This window comes from Panthera onca, chromosome D4 (genome assembly GCF_046562875.1).
Source record: "Panthera onca isolate mPanOnc1 chromosome D4, mPanOnc1 haplotype 2, whole genome shotgun sequence".
Taxonomy (NCBI): domain Eukaryota; kingdom Metazoa; phylum Chordata; class Mammalia; order Carnivora; family Felidae; genus Panthera; species Panthera onca.
In genome coordinates, this window is record NC_138351.1 from 7,588,452 (window position 1) to 7,610,530 (window position 22,079).

The following is a 22,079-nucleotide window of genomic DNA, read 5'->3' on the forward strand; positions in this document are numbered from 1 at the left end:
ATTGATTACCGGTTGTGCAAAAGACCAAAGTCAATTCCATGGTACTCAACTCTTTGGGGATACTTTTGAGAACTGTTAGACTCTTTCTTTGGGGCAGCCAAGAACTCCTGATGGCCTCTTGCCTGCTAGAGAATAGAGAAGGACCAGAGATATGGTACAAAAGTGACAAGTCTTGATGACATCATTTAAGCCTCAGGATCCAGCGAGGCCCAAAGTGGGACGCAGCCCCGGTCTTTTCCTTTAAATGTGTCAACATATTCCCATTTTTGCTGAAGCTTGCTTCTTTTCAGCCACTTACACTCAGGTCAAACAAAACGTGCTGGTGAGTAGGACTTCTTAGGGAATGCTTAGGCAACAAAGATGATAAAGCTGGGCTCTAGTTCTATTGGACAGACGTGAAAATCTGAGAAGCTCCTTTTCTCCTCCCCTCGCAGCAGGTTCATTCTCTTATCTCTGAATAAATACCGAGCAAATATTTAAATAATGCCCATTTGAAAGGGCACCAAGGTACGGCCTGCTGGAGACACTCCTACATCAGGGTTCAGAGCTAGGAACCAAAAGTTCTGTGTTTGGGTTCCAGCTCTCCACTCACCGCGTGGCCCTGAGGATGTCCTACAGCTCCTGTGAGTTTGGACGTAAGTGCCCAGGAGGCCAAAGTTTGGGGAAGGGTTTCGAAATTCATGTGACAGTGACAATTGTGAGTCGAGGCATATCTGGACACTTGACACCTTGGGAGGCGGAGGCTTTGTGGAGGAAAACATCCTGAGAGAAGAAAGTAGCACTCTACCTCAGCTTGGACATCTCAGTACCAGCAGATCAGTGATGCCAAATGCAACGTCACCTTGTTTGAATGATGACGGAGAATGGCTCAGTAACTGACCTCCAGGCTTCCCCCTTCTCATCTACTCTGACACAAGCAAACATTCCAGAACATCCCAGAGTGATCACATGACCAAAGCAGGTGACCAACAGGAGACTCCTACTGGGGAGAACATAATTCCACAGCGTTAACAGTCATTCCAGCCTTTTCAAGAAAACATGGGGACCTCGGCTCTTAAACATCTAAAATTTCCACGCACCAGTTTCTACACGACGGGGTCTGCGGGTTGAGAAGGTGTTTAATGGAACAAGAATGAATTTACCAGAATGCTCTACAACGAATTTGTGGATTATTCTGAACAGCAGAAGTGCTTAGCATTTGGAAAGAGAGTCGCACGAGAATGTGCCAGTCATATTACGTGTTCAGTGTTCGCAGAGCTCTTGGGGCTGCAGATTCCTGGTAAACAGATAAGACACATAGGATGGCCCCTGAGGCACCAGGGCACTGCTGTTCCCCCATCAGCACCCCCTCCTCCTCCTCGTGTTCTGCCAAAGCTGTTTTGTCGGCATCATTAACAAAGGCACTCACCACGCACTCCTGTAGTCTGAGGTTAGGCTGTTCTCCGCTTCCTCCTCCTCAAGTAGGTGGATAGGAAGTTCAAGTTCTCTTCATTATCTCCTACCCTTGGATCAAATTCAGGGCTGTGATAGAACCTTTGCTGCTATTTCACCTTCTGAACTCCCAACAGACAAAACTCAGGACTGCAAATAGCACCCACTCAGGTTGTCGAGAGCTGCAAAGGTTTATCGTTGACACACAGGGTCAAGCGCTTTCAAAAACATCCACGTAAGTTCTACATCTCAGAGAGGACCCTCAGAGAGGATCCACGCGGGCTCTTTTCTGGAGAGAGCCCATTGGCAGAGGAGCCGGGGTGGCAGGGCCTTATTTTAAGTGCAAGAGTCTCTTTTTTAAAAGCCCACTTAAAAAGCCCAAGCTCTCTCTCCCCATTCCCAGGCCCACTGCCTCAAAAACTCTCTCTTCACACCTGCTGGTAGGTGATGCCCCCATCAGAGTTCTCTGAAAATCCAAGTGCCTGGGGGCTCAGGCTGGCCTAAGAGCATGGCCAACCACTTCTCCATGGTGCCCCCTCCCTGACCCTTTAGCGAGACTTGTGCTAACCAGCCACAGGCTCTGGCACTCTCCCCGAACCCCACAAGTAGAACTTCGACACACATGTCCTGACCTCTTCTTCCTGAGGGCTAAAATGAGCTCTATTGCCATGTTAAGCTTCTGAGCCAAGAAGTAAGGAACAGTCAATGTTATGCTCAAGAAACCAAGGACGTCGTAATTATGACAGGACGGAAAAAAAAAAAATCCCAGCCTATCCACATACCCGACACTTCCAATACTTCGGAGCTTAGACAAGAAGAAACGATGGTATCGGAATGGGTGGGACTAGTGGCCGCTGCTTTGAAGTTCATGTGTGTGGGTGACTGAGGCAGTAAGGCTGGGGCAAGAGTGAGATGTGACTCTGGATTTCCCACCAGGTTCCCAAAACTGCTCAGCTTCTCACAAATACTCCAGTCAAGAATGGAGGAGTTGTTTTTTGTTTTCGTTTTAAGCTTATTTATTTGTGAGACAGAGAAAAAGTGAGAGCACAGCGTGCACGAGGAGGGACAGGCAGAGAGAGGAGAAGAGAATCCCAGGCAGGCTCTGTGCTGTGAGCACAGGGCCAGATGTGGGGCTTAAACTCATGAACCGTGAGACCCTGACCTGAGCCAAAATCAAGGATTGGATGCTTAACCAACTGAGCCACCCAGGCTCCCCAAGAACGGAGGAGCTTATTTTTTTCCTGACAAATATCCCACTAGGCCAGAAACACCCCCAAATTATGATCTGCAGAATAAGAGCACTATGTGTAATACTTTTATGTATTTATTTGGCAGGTATGGAAAGTCCCACAGTCAAGTCAGTCTGAAAAGAGGTAGGTTAATAAAGGCAGTTCCAACCGCCGGATTCCCAGAGCTCTGTTAATGAACATTGTGATGCTCTAACCCTGGGCTGGACATTATGGCATGGTCGACACCTCTAATAAGCGCTCTCCGGGGGGGGCATCTCGTGATGCTAGTGCACCGTGGAACATGCTCTGGAAAGTACTATAATGGACCAGATGTGGTCAATCAAAGCATTCTGGAGTCAGCAGAGACAGACACGCTTCTATAGATTCTTGTTCTTTCTTTCTTTCTTTCTTTTTTTTTAAACCCACTAAGGTTGCGGAGAGAATAGACTATTAAAGAGAACGTCTGCAGGAGAAGGGAGTGAACACTGAAGAAAGCAGAGCGGAGATGGGAGAGAGCTGAATTCTGATGACATTGTAGTTCCGCGGGGGGGATGGGTACAGGTAGTAGCTCTAGGACCCAACAGCCCTGAGGCAGACCCCACCTCGTCAGTTCGCCCCGACTGGACAGATCCTGCTGTTCTGCACTGGAACAAGGTGAACTTCATGGAGATGCCTGCGGGCCTTCTTTTTAACTCCAGCATTTGTCATGGGGCAGTCTGACCCTGACCCGCATGCAGGTGCCATATCTCATCTCTGTTCTTCCAGCCGAGCACATCCAAGTACTAGATGTGAAGATAAACCCTGTGACTCATGCTGACATTTACCAGGGGGGGGCAAAGCCTGCTTTGAATCCTTCCCAGGGATCAAACAGCTAGAAAGAATCCTCAGCATTTAGTACCTAACCATTATGTGTACAAACCCTCTCCAGACCAGGGTAGATGGTAGACAATTCCCATTTTGCAGATGAGAAAATTAGCCTCAGGTGCAGGACCCGCCCAATGCCACGCATCAGCGGACATAGCTGGGATTCACAAAGGTCTCATTCCTAATCTTGTGTTATCTGACATCGCTCTACTGAAACCCGAGAAACTAAAAGCTTTCCTCAGAAATTACCGAGGGGCGCCTGCCTGGCTGGGTCAGTAAAGCACGTGACTCTTGATCTCAGGGATGTGAGTTCAAGCCGCACGTTGGGTGTGGAGTCTACTTAAAAAAAATTTTTTTTTAAGAAATTACTGAGTTAATGTTTTTAAAAAATAAAGGCTTTCAAAAATAACGTTAAAAGCATAGCCACATCAAACCTTAAAAGACGAACCCACTCCAGACCATCACGGGTTAACAGGGAGGAGAATTCGTGAACAACTAAGCTACCCACCACCCTAAATAAACATGTACGAGAATGGGGAGTGTTAGAGGGGACAGTGAGGCAGTGATGGGCATCTTTCTGTTTTTTTCTGGCACCATATCACACATCAGCCTCAACTGCACAGAGGAAACCCAAGTGTGCGGAGGCAAATTATGTAACGTCCTAACAGCTGGTCAGTAGTCACGTTGAACCAGAACACAAGTGTGCCACACTCACCTCCTGAGATTCCATACCCTCCCCTGCACACCTAACGGAAGGGTCTCAACAGAGCAGGAGCCACACCCAGAACCACTAGCATCAGAAGGACCAGAGAGGGCCCATCTGACAAAACTCTGACCTGGTCCCTTCAACGGGGCCAACCCAAGGCCCATGCTCAGGCTTGGGGTCACACTGTCTGACAAGTGTGGACTGGATGTGACAAGGAATTTGAGCAGCCCCAGACAAAATGAAAGCTACTCTATATGCTTGAGTAAAGGAGTGATGTGGCTTGGCCTCTGTAACATGCCAAACATTGATAAATTCTCTACTCCAATGGCCTCTCAGACCTAGTCAACTCAAGTACCAAAAGACCTGGCTTGCCACATTCCCATGAGCCACTAGTCACTTGTGAAGAACAGGCCAGGGTTGTCTGGAGTGCGGGCTGCTTCTCCTCCACCATGGAGTCAGGTGAGGAACAGCGGAGGTCTGGGTTGGGCATCCGGCCGGTGGTCCTGCTTTCCTATTCATCACAGACTGGAGAATACTGCCCACTGGTACATCCACAGGTCTCCAACCAAGTACCAACAGGCAAAGTCAATGGAACCCCAGGTCCTAATCCTCACACCATGACCAAAACCCCCAGTAAATCCATTTCATCACCCTATCTTGGCCCCCTCACCGCAACCAGGTGAGTCCCACCCCCACCTTGGGCACGGCCAACCCTGTGGTGATTCCGTATTTCCTTGGTGTTTCCTTTTCTCCGTCTGCCTTTGATTTTACCACTTCTTCCAACCTCCTCTACTCCATCCTGCCTGCTCCTTCCTTTGCTGTTAGCACTTTGCAGTTCCACTCAACTCCAACTCAGCTCAGGTCATGATCCCACGGTTCATGGGTTCGAGCCCCATGTCGGGCTCTGTGCCGACAGCTCAGAGCCTGGAGCCTGCTTCCGATTCTTTGTCTCCCTCTCTCTCTGCCCCTACCCCACTCATACTCTGTCTGTCTCAAAAATAAACATTAAAAAAAAATTAAAAAAGGAAGTGGCCACCTCATGGGCTTTTGTGACCGTGAGAATATAGGCACATGACACAACTTAAGCTTTTGGGTTGTTCTGTTGGGTCGGCCATTAGTTATGTCCTTCACCACTTTCTTATCAGAGAAGATTGAAAAACCAAACAAACAAACAGGAAGTTTAGCTGCCCTATGAGGGCAACTTGAATTTCCATACAGCCTCCCGTTGCTCTTCCCCCATCCGCAGGTCTTGCTACAACAGCCCAGCTTCCTCCCACCCCTTATCAACTGCCTTGATGAATACGGTAGAGTAATTATGAAGGACGCTGGCTGGGGCTTACACAGAAGTAGTTGAAGGGTGTTTTTAAAGACAGAAGCAGGGCCTGGTAGATGACAGAAAGGCAAAAGCAATGTTCTGCCATGACTCCCAATAAGGTCACAGGTGTATCTGCCCTAAAAAAAAAATCGCTAGCCTCGCTGAATTCAGAGTGGCCTGTCTTAGAAAGTGAACAGAAAGACCAAGATAGAAAACCAAGTCTAAAATACTAGAATCAACAAACTACCCCAGGGGTAGCTGGATGCACCAGGAGCTAATCTAGGAACAAGGCAGAGACTGGAGGGGCTGAATGTCACTAAGATGCACCAGCACTTTGCACAGAATGGCTTCTGCCCAGTGAGTAGTACTGCTTCTCTGGAGCATTTAAGAAGGGGCTGGGAACAGGCTATACCAACATGAAATTTCTCCTTTTTGGCAAGATCGTCACCACTGCCACCAGAGGTTCCCAGTGCAGAAGCAGCTATGGCAGAAGGAGGGCTGGAAACCACCAGATTCTTCCACGTCCACGGCAGATAGCAGCACACACCCCTTCTACTGCTTGCTGTGATCTGCCTGGAGTCCACTTGTAACCTAAATTGACCGATACCATTTCCAGAGCTTGCTGCAAGAGATAGAAAGCCCCACAGGGTAGTTATCTGTCATGTCCAAAGCAACGTGGCCCCTTAGTTCTATGTTTAATCATGGACAGATCTGAGTTCAAACATCAGCAGCACTCAGTAGGACTGCAGCATGGGACTGATGAACGGATTAAGATGTGGTATATACACACAATGGACTACTACTCAGCAATCAAAAAGAATGAAATCTGGCCAGTTGCAACAATATGGATGGAAGTGGAGGGTATTATGTTAAGTGAAATAAGTCAGTCAGACAAAGACAATCATATGATTTCACCCAGATGTGGAATTTGAGAAACAAAACAGATGAACATAGGGGAAGGGAAGGAAAAATAAGACAAAAAGAGAGGGGGGATAACAACTGAGGGTTGCTAGAGGGGTGTTGGGTGGGGCGATGGGCTGAGTGAGTGATGGGCATTGAGGGCACCTGCTGGGATGAGCACTAGGTGTTGTATGTAAGCGATAAATCACTAGATTCTATTCCTGCAATCATTATTACACTATATGTTAACTAAGTTGGATGTAAATTAAAAAAAAAAAAAGAAATTGGTTAAAATGTAATATTTATGTTATCAATATTTTGCTACAATAAAAAAAAATCCATTTTTTAATCATAAAGGAAAAAAAAAAAGACCACAGCATGTGCGGTAGGCAGAACTCTCAGATGACCACCCAAGATTCCTGGTCCCTAGCTAATCAAACACAAACCTACGTACCGTCGTGATCAGGTGACCTTAACACTGATTACCCAGGTAAGCCTGTGATTGGAGTCATTGAAAAGCCATCAAAGCAATGAGCCATTTAAGTTTCCTTTAGCTGGTACCACAAGGAAAGGTCAGATTCAAAGCACAAGAAAGATTCAATGCAACAGCACTGCTGCTGGCTTGAAGATGGAGGGAAGCAAGTCACAAGGAACACGGGCCGCCTCCAGAAGCGGAAGGACACCGCCAGCTGACAGCCAGGCAGAAACAGGAAGCCCAGCCCCACAAACCTGAGCGAGCTAGATGCACATTCTTTCCCAGAGCCCAGCTCAGCTGACACCCTGACATCAGCCTTGTGAGACTCTAAGCAGAGTCCAATCAGGCCCACCAGGACGTCCAACCTGGACCACGCACGCTATTCTAAGATACACGCACGAAGACACACGCACGCTATTCTAAGATACACGCACGAAGACACACGCACGCTATTCTAAGATACACGCACGAAGACACACGCACGCTATTCTAAGATACACGCACGAAGACGCACGCTATTCTAAGATACACACACGAAGACACACGCACGCTATTCTAAGATACACGCACGAAGACACACGCAGGCTATTCTAAGCTGCTAAGGGCGTGTTCACGTCTTACGCGTAAAAGAAAACAATCACGGGAAGCTCTCCATAAATGCCATGCCACGGTTCAAAACGGCCTGGCTTTCCTCAACGTCAGGCCTACATGGAAGATGACTAGGGGGCAAAGCCCTCTCCCTACTTCAAAAGCCGCCCGCCCCCAGCTGGAGAATAACACTGGGAATCCGAGTTGAAAGAATTAGGTCTGCTCCTGCCTACCAACCGTGACCCCGTACACACACCAGATGTAGACTCTGTTCGTTGTCAGGGCCATCCCAGCACGGGCCGGGTGTTCCTGCACGTTCTTGCCAGAGAAGCTTTGCAGGACCAGCAATCCTGAGGGGTGCAGATACGACCCCATCGGGAACGAAGAGCAGGCTCGCCGGAAGAGGTGGAGCCTCCAGGCTCGCGGACCTCACTGGCGGTGATGCAAACTGCTGCTCCCGTGGCATCTGTCTGCCTGGGGTCCCTCCACGTCAGCAGGGGGCAGGGAAAGCGACACAAACATGAAGCTCATGCTGCTTGCTGCGCTCCAGGTAGTAAAATTCTCTGTCTCTGACGCAAGACTCGCGGGACTTCTGCTGGCACCCACGGAACAGTAATAACCTAACTTATTAGCTCGCAAGTAGGGTAAAACTCCAGATTCTGACACTATTATACACAGAAGTTTAAATCAGGAGATCAATGTCGTTACATTATACATTTCAATGGAATAAAATGCCCTTCTTGAATTTTCTTAACAAGATAATAAAATCTACATCACACCTGAGATACAGAAAATATCCAATAAGTTTAATCGAGCCCTGCCCTCTCCAGACACTCATCCCCCCCACATATACACGTGACGGACCGGAGAAGAGTGGTAGCTGCCTCCAAGATATCAGTCCCTTCACAAGACGAGGGACAAATTAGTTTCACATTATCGATTTTTGACACGTGCGTTCCACATAAAGAGCTTCCACCCATATGGTCTCATTTAATCCCTACCCAGAAACCGAGGCTCAAAGTGGTCAGTCCTCGCAGAAGAAACTGTAACGGACCCTGCAGGTCTGGAGAACAGCGCCACGACAGAAGCCGGGGATGCAGGCGGAGTGAGCCCTGCGGAGATGCAGGGGCGCGGTTGCTCCAGCAACACAGCTGTGTCCTGAAGGCACGTTCTTCCTCCCCGTGGGCTACGGGAGCTCTGGTCGTGACTGGGCTTCCTGAGGAGTGTCAATGCCACTGCAGAAACGGCTAGAAACCACACGACACAGAGAGGTCTTTTATTTAAATGTTCTGACTTTGTTTTTAATGGAAAATGAAGAAATCCTTAAGGTAAGAGGCTCTCCTGTCCTGGATGAATTTGGACTTGGTCCCCTTGGGTGTCCGTGGCAAGCGTCTGTTTTGTTTGTAGGCATTGGGGCCTCATCTTGTGACAGTATCACTTGAGGGTCTTGCTAAGGTTGGAGAAGCCAACGCCAACGCAGGTCAGCAGCACTTTATCCCCACCCTTGAGTTCTTCGCCACATGGCTTGGTTTCAATTTTAAACATAATCTGGAAAAAGCTCTTCAAATGCCGCAAAAACTCTATCCTGAAAAGGAGAAAAAAAAAAAAAAAAAGGAGGAAGGAGTGAAAAAGGAATTCGATTTTCAAAACAAATTCTCCTTCCCCCACATAGAACCCAAGCTTTTACTTTCACAGATCAAGAATATCTAAAATTAAGAACTGCTCATCAAAGCTCATTGAACAGTACTTCTTCACAGCCTGCCAGTTTCCAAAGTGGATTTAGACAGCCTATAGAGATGCACACGATACAAGATAAACACAGTTTTAAAAGGTCCAAGGTGAGTACATGACACAGAAGTCATTCGGTCCCACGCAGTTGAGGGGACATAAACACAGCGTTAGTCTTGAGCAGCGCAGGCAGAGAAACATGTACTCCCGTGACTCGCAGCATCATGAGGTAAAACCAAGAAGATGCCAAAATAGAGCAAAGTCTTTCTCTTTGCTCCTCAACCGCAACAAAACCCTTCCATTCACTCCACACAGATTTACTGAGTGCCTACTATGTACCAGGCACTGTCCTTGGTGCTGAGGATGTTGCAGTCAACAAAAAATCCCTTCTGTCATGAAGTGTTCAATCTAGTGAGGGAGACAAGTTAAATATTCTTTAAAAGTACTATGGAAATTTAAATAAACAAGGAGGGGGTGGGGGGGAGAAACTTGGATATGACAAGATTTGTGTGTATATGGCAGGAGGCCAGGGAGGAGCTCACAGTAAACATGACAAGGAGTTTCACGGGGTGGTTTCCTGTCATCTCCTTTAAGACAGAATGATGGCTGCATCCCAACAGCACCCTGGGAACAGCAATTGCGCGGAAGGACCATGGGACAGGTAAGCGACTTCTACTGGTCTGCCCTAGCCGACTCAACATCTCCCCAAGCTGGCCCAACCAGAAGACTCACCTGGAGTGTTCACTGAACACACAAGTTCCTGAAGGTTTTACTCAACTAACAACTGGTAGGGAACAAGGGTCCAGCGGCAGAGCCTGGAAGCACAGGCCAACACAAAGACAGGCCCTCCCCACCCCTTACCAGGCCCCATCTCCCCAGGGCACAGGGGCCAGAAATCTATTGTTTACAAGTAACCCTAGTGATTCTTTTCAGGCAAGTTTAGGAATACTGGATTAGTTAAAAAGAGATGGTCTGCATGTCTATAATGAAATATCCAGCAACCTTGTGTTGCCCCCCAAATGAACCATCCAAACTCCCTATCCTGGCCAGATGCCTCTAATGGGCCTGCTATGGAATCACCTAAAGAGCTTTCAAAAGACTGATTCTAGACATAAAGACCCATGCGAAAGAACTGAGAGTCAAGAAATAAACTCACATACTTACGGTGAGTTGATTTTCAAAAAGGGTGCCAAGATAATTCAATGGGGAAAGAATAATCTGTTCAACAAATGGTGCTGAATGACTCCACATACAGAATGATGAAGTTGGACCCTCTCTTCCCAGCATACATAAAAACTAACTCAAAATGGATTAAGAACAGCTAAAACTATGGAAGTCACAGAAGAAAACAGCAGTAAATCCTCATGATCTTGGGGTAGACATTGGTTTCTGTGTGTTGTTGTTGTTTATTTTTGAGAGAGAGAGACAGACAGAGCGTGAGTGGGGGAGGGGCAGAGACAGAGGGAGACACAGAATCTGAATCAAGCTCCAGGCTCTGAGCCTGACAGAGCCTGATGCGGGGCTCAGACTCACGAACTATGAGATCATGACCTGAGCTCAAGTTGGACGCTTAACCGACTGAGCTACCCAGGCGCCCCAAGTTTCTTAAATACAACACCGAACACAGAGTGATAAAAGAAAAGAAAAAAAAAAGCCACACAAAATGAGACATCATCAAAATTAAAAACTTTTGGACATCAACAGACATTATGAAGAAAGTAAAAAGACAGCTCTCAGGATGGAAAAAAATATTTGCAAATCATATACCTGATAAGAGTCTGGTATCAAGATTATATAAAGAACTCTTACAACTCAGAAAACAAAAACAGAAAGACAAGAAATACAATTAAAGATAAGCAAAGGATGTGAATAGACATTTCTCCAAAGCCTTACAAATAGCTAATAGGCACGTGAAAAGATGGTCAACATCATTAGTCATGAGGGAAATGAAAACACCACTATGGGGTCCCACCTCACACCCTATAGAAGGGCCACAATCAAAAAGAGAGAGAACACAGGTGGGGGTGAGGATGTGAAGCAGTTAGAACCCCCGCTCGCTGCTGGCTGGAAGGGAACACGCTGTGTTCCCAGTCTGGCGGTTAAATCCTAAATAAGAAGCTACCACATGACCCAGTAACTCCCCTCTCAGGTACGTGCGCAGGAGGAATGCAGCATACGCCCACACAAAGGCCTGACACAAAGGTCTGCGACAAAATTGCTCAAAAACAGTCAAAAAGGCAGAAGCAACCCGAATGCCCATCAACTGCTGAGTGCCTACACAAAACGGCGGATTATTCGGCCTAGAAAAGGAAGGCGGCACTGACCCAGCCACAGCGCAAACTCTGAAATCCTGACACTAGGGAAGAAGCCGGACGCAGAAGACCACACGCTGCAGGAGCCCATGTATGTGAAGTGGCCACAAGAGGCCGACCCTGGAGGCAGAGAGCAGACCAGTGGTTGGCCAGGGCCTCGGGGCCCGGGCCGGGCATGGGGAGGGCCGGGGGCCACTGTGAACGGGCAGAGGGCTTCTACCTGCGGTGCCCAACATGTTCTAAACTTGTGGTTATGGTTACACGACTTTGTGAATATGCTAAAAACCACTGAACTGCACACCTTAAATGGGCAAACTGTGTGGCACGTGAATTATATCTCAACACCACTGATTAGAATACATATATACGGTATTTGTGAAGTTCAGAAGACATACCGAACCTGGCTCCCGCGCTCACACCGTGTAGACACAACTGAGCGCGGGGCACCTCCTGGGGTGCATTTTCCACCCCCTCCTGTCCCTCTGTCTTTCCACCTACACAGAAGAGAAAGGGCAAAAAGGAGAAACGGGGCTGGGACAATCCCTCACCCCGTCCGGCTGACGTGACCAGCATTTCAGGGACTAAGAGAAGAAAGAGTACCCCAGAAAGCAGTTCTGGTGCATGGGGTGCGCTCACAGGAAAGCCCCTCACTTCTCGGCTCTCTCTTCATCTCCATCTTTACAGCGACAGCCCAGGGGCACCTGGGTGGCTCAGTCGGTTGAGCGTCCGACTTTGGCTCAGGTCATGATCTCACGGTCTGTGAGTTCGAGCCCCGCATCAGGCTCTATGCTGACAGTGCGGAGCCTGGAGCCTGCTTCGGATTCTGTGTCTCCCTGTCTCTCTCTCTGTTCCCCCCCACCCCGCCCCCCGCCCACTTGCTCTCTGCCTCTCTCTCAAAAATAAATAAACATTAAAAAATTAAAGGAATTAAAAAAATAAATAAAGCGACATCCCATCTGCCAACTCTCCGGCGAGGCTTCCCCAGCCGGCAACCTCTCTGAGATAGGACAGCATTCCCGGCCCTGCTCGTGGTGTCCGATTACTGCTCGTGCGCCATGGGCTCACAACTGCCCCGTCCCCTTTGGGTAAAGCACCTCCAGGGCAAAGACCTCGTCTACTGCTCACAGCCACTCCAGCTGCTGGGCACCGCTGGGTGAGGAGGCAGCAAAAGGAAGTCAGGAGCCAGGGCTAGTCCTGACAAGTGCCGTCCACACTCCCGGCAGGGAGGGGAAGTCGCTTCTTCCCCTGCTGGCTTCCCGGTCTTCTCACCAACTGAACATTTCAGTTTCTCGCTCTCTGTCCCAGCCTCACCACACCCCCGAGCCTGTCCCAGGAGAGAAAACAAACACATCAAACCCACGGATCAACAAGCTGCATCCGTGGGCAAAGCTTCCAGCTGGCAGCCAGGGGGAGGGCACAGCCACCTCACCCCGTCTGCGTTCTAAGGAGAAAACAGTCTGTTCTCTCGCGGCCTGAGCGCTAACGCAGCCCAGGCACGCTCCGCTCCCAGGGCCTCCCCGGCCGGCCGCACAGTGAATCAGTCGACTGTGCTGGAAAACCCAGACCCCCTGGGCAGCTGGCAGAATCCCCGAGGGGCCCCCGCGCGCTCCCGGGCTCCCGGAGAAGGATGCAGGCCTGCATATTTGCAGCTCCAGGGTATTTGCGGCCTTTGGACCTGGTGGGGTCCACGTTTTACAAGGTGTTCTGCCGGCCCGCCTGCCCGGCTGAGGAAGCCCGCCTGCGGGGCTGGGGGCAGCCTTCGGAATGTCCTCCCGCCTCCGGCCCGGTTCTCCAGAAGCCGAGACCCTAACCACAGGCGACGTTAAATCTTAACGGTCTCCTGAAGGGATGAAACAAGTCATTAACCAAGTCACATCCTCGCCGGCCGGCGCCCTTCTCCGACGCCCGCACCCGGGCCCGAGAGGCCCCACTCCCGCCCTTCCCTCTCCCCCGGACGCCAACGGCGCACCGCGCACCCTCGCCTGCTGGACACAGCACGGGGCCGCCGGCCAGCCAGGAGTGACGTGCGGCGCGCTCACGGCAGCCCCGTCCCTCAGCGGAGCGGCGACCACCTGCACTGCTCCGTGTACCTGCAGAGGTGGCTGGGATTCTTCCTACACAACTCCCGCGCGAAGGTCCGAACCCCTGACTTAGACAACCGTACCTGCCGTGAGCTTCTCTGGTTGCTGTTCGGGAAAAAGTGATTTGTTTTTAGAAGAACAAAACCGAAAACGACAACCTCCTTTTCCACGAAAGCCTCCAGTCCGTCTGACAAGCAGGTTTCAGAGAATCCTGGAGCACACAGAGCAGCCTTCCTGTCTATTTGCCAAGTGGGGGCTGTTCCGCCACCATTGTTGGTCACCAGGTGGAGGCCAGTGGGCTCCCGCTCACCTGCCCCCCGAACCCCAAGTGCCCGGGACCTGCCAGGTGGCTCGCCCACCTCTGAAACACAGCCCCCGTTGCCTTCAGAAGCCTGACAGAGGCGATGAGAGGTCGCGGGACAGCGCTCTCTCGGGCCGCTCCACAGACACAACCCGGACAGACGGTCCCGCCTCCTGCTCCACCAAGGCACTTCGATATTAGGGTTGCCTGCTTCTCAGGCCTCGGGCGTTGCTCTGCAAGTGGAGGGGAAAGACGCGGGAACAGGAAGAGAACCTGCTCAATGGGGTCCCCAGAGTCATTACACAGCAGCTTTTAAAAAACACACTGGCGGTGCTTTTTGTGGCCAAACAGCGGCTTTCCCAAAGCCCGCTGGCCTCTGTTCCGAGAGTGAACGTGAGCTCTCGGCCGAACTCGGCCTTGGGACCCACATCTCTCCCAGCCTGGCTCCCTGCCTCCTGCTGCCTTCACAAACCGAATTTTGTTTCATCTGGAAAACTGACGATATCGCGTGCTTTTCCCGTATGCCAGCTCCGTGCCGGGGCTCTGACCGTGTGATAATAAGAGTGCCAGGGCCCTGCAGCACCGCAGGCACCCCCAAACGTGAGGTGCGGCGGCGCCCCGCCAGCTTCCAGACAGCAACTGAGCGACTGGACCCAAACAGCCGGGCGTCATTCGCAGGCTGTGCGCCAGACCACACATGGGACGGGAGCCCCCCGTCCCCATCAGTCAGTGACAAAAGGGCCACCAGGCTCTCGCTCCCCAGCTCTTCACAAGCAGTGGAAAGAGGTCATTTTATTCAAGTTAGAAAAAAACAAAGTGGCATGATTTATTTTAGACTTCGAACTAAAGATAGAAGGAGATCGTTTTACGGCAGAATTTGAAACGAGGACTCTGAAAAGACGTGGCGTGGCACCCTGCCCCAGGCAGCAAAGTGCGTGGAGCCCAGCAACGTGGATGCAATCCCAGCTCTTACACAAGAGCTCAGTGCGTCAGGGACGCAGGGACTCTGGACGAGACTGTCTCGGTCAGAACCCCACGGCTGACCCATGTGCCTCCGGGCACGTGGCTCCACCTCTCTGTGCCCCAACCCCCCCACCTGTAAGATGGACAGCGAAGGGTACCTACCTGCTTTTATCACCCCCCCCCCCCATAGGGTCATCATGAAAACTAAGTGAATTCATATTCTGAAAGCACTTCAAACAACATCTGGACAACAGTAAATACTGTAAGTGCTTGTTGAAGAAACCGACCTACACAATTCTCGGGAATAGTACGTAAGACGGGAATGGTTTGTTTAGTAAAACAACTGCAGGAAGTTGCTCATAACGGACACAGATTTAGAGTCGCTGAACAGACAATTTACGGTGACTTCAGGCCTGAGAATACCCAACGCAAGTTTACTAGGCCTCCAGGTGTCCAAAGTGACCTTAGCGGGACACTGGACTTCCCAGACAGAGGGGATGTGGAGGCAGGAACCTCGCTGTTCAGCACAGACTGAGCTCTGTCAGGCACACCGCACGGCTGGGAGGACCAGGTACCCGACCTCATTAAAGTCTCATACCACCTCCACAAACCCAGGGCCGCAGGACCGCTCAGCCACCTTCACTACCGAGGACACAGACGCGCAGACCCGCTCAGTGCCTTGTCCACGGTCTCCCGTGCTCCAGCGCAGAGCCAGAACTGAAACGCACACAGGGGGGGCTCTGATGCCTGCGCACCGGCAGGACGCAGAACGCTCTGGTAACCGCAGCCCCCGATCGTAAACAATTTCCAAAAGCGCCAATTAAGATGCTCATTAGTATTTCCCTTGCTGTTAAACCTGCTTCACATGAAGTGTAAATCCTCCCCTAAACTGTAAAGTTAAGCGTTTTGAGGGAAAGGCAGAACCACCACCGCCAACTCTAACTATCTAAAACTCAACGAAGTCAACAGAAATAGAGCATACACGTACCGGCATGCCATCCAACACTATTTTATTCTACGGGGAAAAAAAATCTCTCTGGCCTTCCTGAAGAATTTCACACATACAGACTTACTTTCTCAAGTAACACAGGAAGCCAACGGCAATCTCCTGAAGTAAGACAGAGGGAAGAGGAAAAGAAGAACACAGAGACCCTTATTTTCCAGAAAGGATTTGAAAGCAAGAAAAAACATCCTCCTTACTCCCAGTGCTCTGTCAACAGACATTTGAAAAGCTATCTATAAAAATCAAAATGTGCAAAGGGCCAGAATACATTTCTTTAAACCAAAGAGGGTCTTGCTTCTGGTTTTCATTAGAAATCTGAGGTTTCAGAAAACGGACTTTTAGGACTTTAACTGCGCATAAAACTAAGTGCAACAGTTTGACCTCAAAAGCTCCTGAACTGGATTAGGATAAACTGCTCCTCCCAAGTGTGGCTGCCCTCATTGCGGATTCCATCCCTTTCCACCCTTCGCCGTATACAAGTATGATGTTAGCTTCGCCTGCTGCGTCCCTGAAGGACATATATTTCTTCCCACCTTTGCCCCTTTGTCACTTTGGACCACCAGAGCCTTCCACGAGGATAAAGGATCCCAAACAGGGGCGCCCGGGTGGCTCAGTCGAGTGAGCGTCCGACTTCGGCTCAGGTCATGATCTTGCGGTTTGTGAGTTCGAGCCCCACATCGAGCTTGCTGCTGTCAGCCTATAGGCACAGAGCCCGCTTTGGATCCTCTGTTCCCGTCTCTCTATCCCTCCCCCACTTGTGCTCTCCCAAAAACAAATAAATAAAATTAAGGAAAAAAAAAAAAAAAAAGGATCCTAAACAGATCCTTTCAAAAATATAGCTTTCAAAAACAAACCTCCTTACCCCCACCCTAATACTAGCTTACTAGAAAGTACCGAAAAGAAGGTAGGCAGTCCTTTCCCACCCATGGCAGCCCCTCTTACATGAAGCCCTGGGAGGCAGGTAACCCAGAGGACAAATGTCCTGTAAGTCCGAGCCCCAAGTCTTAAAACACATAATTTTACAATCTGTCCTATTCCTCTGAAGCTCCATTCAGAGCAGACCGCTTTGTTTTCCCAGGAGACGGTATAATTTTAGGCAAGGTTTCTGGAAGACAGGACACTGCAATTAATGTTTGGTGAAAAGTGAGTCAAGGAGAACACAGGAACTTTTAAAAATGTCAGTCACATCTTGGCCATCTCCACAGGGGCTGCTGACTTGAAAAGATTATAAAGGCCCTGTAGCCAAACTGAAGAAAAAAAAAAATCTCCAAAAGAAAAAAACCGTCAAGGAAAAATAAAAACATACATTCTGTTTTTCACGCCACGTTCTGCCAAACCCCATGGCCCACGACCACCTGCATTTGAAGACAGGGCCTGGTGCTGTGTGAGCAGGAGGCCTTCTGCTGCCCTGAGGCGGACAGACGTGGGCAAAGCAGCAGCAGTGAGAACGGATGCCTGGCTGAAGGGGCCATGGCGGCCGCAGACTGTCAGCAGCTTCCAGGAAACTCTCTCCGGGAAGCAAATCTCTGCACTCGGGAGTGCTGTGCTCCTAGCCCTGACCTCCTCCTCTCCGAATGCCTGAATTACCAAGTCTATCTCAGCAATGCTGACCCCTGGTGTGAGTGTGCCATTTACTCAATTTCGGGTCCCATGTCCTGTGAGATACTTTAGATGAGTTATTGGGAGACCGTGTGGTCCTCACCGGCTTCCTGCTTACCAGTCTTCCCCCACTGTTAACAGAATGGACTCTCTCTCTTCCACCTCCCTGTTCAAAACAACCTCCCCCCATTAATCAAAAAAAAAAAAAAAAAAAAGGCCTCCTTAAGAATGTCTTTTGAGCTCTTTGTCTCCAGGCCCCTGGAGCCATGGCGGAGAACGCAGCACCCCATGGCTGTGCTCGCCCCCTCTCTCAATGTGATGGCACCATCATTCTTCAGTTATCACAGTACTGTACCTTTCAGACATACAGCATCGGTACCATGATAACCGAAAAAGGACAGTTCAGTCTCATATCTACCTGAAAACTTCCTCCCATGAGGCCCAGCCAGCCCTGCTCCCCACTCACAGATGAGTACGAATGATCTTGAGTGGATAAGTACACACTCACAGACATCAGCGCTCCAACAGGCTGTTACGGCAACCTCAAGTACTATCAGTGGGAAATGCTTCTCCCCCTGTGCCGTGTATCACTGAAGTCTTCTGAGAGCTGCTCTTTTTTGGAGAGTGCTTGCTTTAATGCCTTAGCCGTCAACTCTGGAGGACACCCACAGCCTCAAACTCACCTCTCTAACTTCCCCGCTAGTCCAGCAGCATGCCTACGAACTCTGTCTCTTCCTCCGGCTTTCCAGCCTGCTCACACCCTATCATCTTGGACAAAAAGACAGTCCTTTTTGCCACAGCTAAGGAAAAGAGGGATTTAAAGAACAACAAAATCCAAGCTATTAACAGAACCAGTTTACCTTTAAAATGGAGACAAAGTCTAAAGCACAGACAAAAGAACTGTCTGGTATTTCTCACGTAACTCTCATATCATGGGAATGACACACAGGAATGATGAAGCTACAAGAAAGGATGTGAAGCAAAATCCTCGTTAAATACCGGGTTTAGGGTGACAACCTCCGGTTCATGTAAGCAACGGTACGAGCAAGCGTTCACGGCGACAAGCTACACGCACTACGACACCCGGGTGGTTTTGTGCAGCTGCAAGATTGAACTGGATGGCACGGCGCGAGGTGGAAGAAAAACGACTCACGTGTAGGGAGACAGCGGTCCTAGCAGGACTTTGGAGACATCCTGCTGTCCAAGGGTCATGAGCAACAGACCCAGGCTCTGGTTGGTCGAGTCAACACATCCACCCTGTAAACACAAACACTTTCAAGATTAATCGTTCTACCAACCGGAAAATGGAAAACCAACAAAACAGAGAGAAGGAAACAAACCACAGACACCCAGAATATCTGAAGCACAGACGAGCAGGCAACAAAGTTCAAGCAATAATGAAACACAATACCGGTCTTGTAAGAGCGATCCTATACCAACTAACTTCAAGGGGGTAAACAGTTAATAAAAACAACTGCAGGGGCACCTGGGTGGCTCAGCGGGTTGAGCATCCTTCGGCTCAGGTCATGATTTTACTGTTTATGAGTCTGAGCCCCACGACAGGCTCTGTGCTACAGCTCAGAGCCTGGAGCCTGCTTTGGATTCTGTGTCTCCTTCTCTGCCCCTTCTCGTGCTTGCACTGTCTCTCTCTCTCTCTCTCAAAAATAAATAAACGTTAAAAATTTTTTAAAATTTAAAAAAAAAGAACTGCAATCGCGGAGACTATGAGAACGAATAGACACTCAAGTCTACTGAGGCGCATCTAGTGAAAAACGCCACTTTGCCTTTGGAACTAAAGCCGCGGCAGGACATACGGGCAAAAACGTGCACTCGGTTCCATAGCTGAATACCCAGGGCTAAATGAAGGTTGCTTCTATTGATCTGATCTGTCACGGAGCACCACAGTTAAGGTGACGTGAATGGAACATCACCTTCCACGGGCACCACCTGTGCACACACTCTGTCACACTCAGAAACGGCCGGCCACGCTCCAGGGGCCTCCACCTCTCCCTGTGCACGCCTTAAACCTGGGCAACGACTATGATCACCCCCTCAGTTCTTACTGAGGGTGCGTTCTTCCCCTCCCCCCCAACTCCTCCTTCCTTTTCTTCCGTATCAGAACGCAGACCAAAACTCTCTCCTGAGGTGCAACTGCTTTGGTTGCCCTTCTTCTTTCGCTCTTGAATTTGTCCACCTCTGCTGCCATTTTGCTTCAGCAGAGGCTTGCATGACAGCTGTTGACATCTGTGCCCTTAAATTTGTCTTGATCTCTCATCATTCCTCCTGGGGTAACTTGATTTCGAACCATTCAAACTTAACACTGTCCACAATGAAAGCAGGATGACCCTGGATCTCTATGTATTTGGCACACGTCACAGTAAGAAACCCGGTTTCTAACACAGTGCATCCCTGTCCACGGCGAGGCTCTCTCGGACTGTGCACCCACTGTTTATGTGGGTACGCCTCTGTCCTCTGTTAGTGGGGGCAGGGTAGCGGATAAGTCAGTTTTCAGGCACAGACACTCATTCTCTGTGTCACACTCTGTGACAACAGTCAGAAAATAAAGGGGTTTCTGCTACAGCTGGCCTTTATGAAAATCCACTGCTCTTCGCAAACCACTGGAGATAGTAAAGGACAATATTCACCTCGTTTAGCAAATTTTAAGAAGAGTTACTGCGTACGTATTTCCATCTACAAAGGAAAACCTGACCCACACGGAGAACAGGAGGCCCAAGGAAACTAACTCTGTTTGACAGAACTTGCTCCCTCTCACAACTGTCTAAAGTTAAACTGTTCTCTTCAGTCTCTCCTTCTTATCACTGTGTTGCTATTCTACCATCCTCACGGACTTCTAGTACGTGCTGGACCGATATTTTAGTGCGATAAATATGTCAGGGTCTGTGCACAGGATACCACGGAGGGAGTGACGGGACTACCCCCGAGGCACGGGGTGTAGAACCTGTACTGAGTGGCTCTGGTCTTGTGGCAAAGATGATACAGGGGCAGGAATGGGGACAATTCAAGTGGAGCCAGTGCTATGCAGCAGAGGGGGTGTGGCCACTGGGGCTGCCAACGCGGGCAGGAGAGGGCTGTCACCCAGCTGGCAGCAGAGGGAGGCTCTGGGGAGGGGGACGGGAGCTGGCCCTGGAGGGGACAGCAGGAGGACGGGGGAAACTGGACCCAGGGCCAGCAAGGAGCAGCCAGGAGGCCAGCGAAGTGGCTGCCTGCTGTCTGCAGAGGAGAAGGAGAGACCACGGGAAGAAGAGGACGTACACAGACTGGCTTTTCTAACCAGGTTGAGGGTTTTGACTTTATCTTGGGAAAGTGAGAAGCTGGAGAAGGTCTCTGAGCACAGGGGGGAATCGATCAGATCAGTATCTCAGGGGGAGACCTGGTCTACAGAAGATACTAGAGAGGCAGGCGGACGCGAGGAGGGCAGCAGGTGGTGGCAACGAAAGGCAGATGAGAAACGCAGCCCCAGAGAGCCTGTGGCGTAATCAAGGGGGCCTGGGAACAGAGGAGACATAAATGAAACGAGGGATTAGACCAGAGGGTTAAAACGCTGGTAAAAAATAAGCGGGACCCTCCAAGGGATGGATTTTTTTTTTAGGTTTATTTACTTATTTTGAGAAAGACAGAGATTGTGTGTGTACAGGGGAGGGGCAGAGAGAGGGAGAGAGAATCCCAAGTAGGCTCCACGCTGTCTGCACAGGAATGCTGGGCCTGACACAGGGCTCGATCTCACGAACCATGGGATCGTGACCTGAGCTGATATCAAGAAAAAGAAGTTGGACGCTTAACCGAGCCACCCAGGTGTCCCCAAGGGATGGATTTTATGACTCATTTAAACCATAACATATCACACACCTATGAAAAATTATTCAGGAAAGCATAAAGCGTTTTCATCCTTTTGACAATTAAGGATCACAGACACACACACAGTTTTCTCAATGATTAAAAACAAAGGCAAAAAACCTGGTCCAGGCATAAGGCGATGGTATAAAATAGAACTTAACTGGAGCGTAAAGAAAAAATAAAATAAAATAACCTAATCCAGATTGCACGTTTCCTCTCGGGTGGACTGACGATGGGCTGTGCTCTCACCCAGAGGCTTACAATCTGCTCTTTACAGGGATGTAACATACACTCCAGCTGTGCCCGTGGGCCCCCACTGGGCTATTCTGTAACGTGATGCTTCTGATGCCCCCAGGTCAGCTAGAAAGAGACAGCAGCGTCCCCACAGTCACAGAGAGCGCCTGCCAGTCACCACAGGATGCAGTCTTCCCTCATAAATGCCGAGATGACAATCTTCCTGAACTAAGTAACAGGCAGAGCGAGCTCTCGATCGTTCACTCCCAGCTTCCGGTTACCACCCATCTTTCAAAAATCACTGAATGTAGCACCAAACGTTGGGCTGGTTTAGCATCAAAAAAGCGGAGGCCAGACGATCGAGGCACTCCGACGCAGACAGGTACAGTCTGTCCTCCATTTTAATCAGATGGACGTTAAATAGAGCCATTTCAGACCTGGAAATTTTAATCAACTCTGAAGAAACAGTTCATTCTTACTTGTTCCACCCTGGGA

General features: G+C 49.7%; 1 protein-coding gene across 2 annotated transcripts in view; it reads right to left on the bottom strand.

Annotated features, from left to right (window-relative positions):
- Positions 1–8,293: 8,293 nt before the first annotated feature.
- Positions 8,294–22,079, bottom strand: part of RCL1 (RNA terminal phosphate cyclase like 1) — a 56,753-nt gene continuing 42,967 nt past the window's right edge. The window contains exons 8-9 of one of the 2 annotated variants that reach the window (XM_060610181.3): positions 18,649–18,752; positions 8,294–9,093 (exon numbers count right to left, since the gene is read on the bottom strand). In XM_060610181.3, coding sequence (XP_060466164.1) covers positions 8,943–9,093; positions 18,649–18,752 — 255 coding nt within the window. In that variant the 3' untranslated portion in view covers positions 8,294–8,942. The remainder of the gene's footprint in view (positions 9,094–18,648; positions 18,753–22,079) is intronic. The other variant, XM_078436067.2, reaches the window with a different exon arrangement.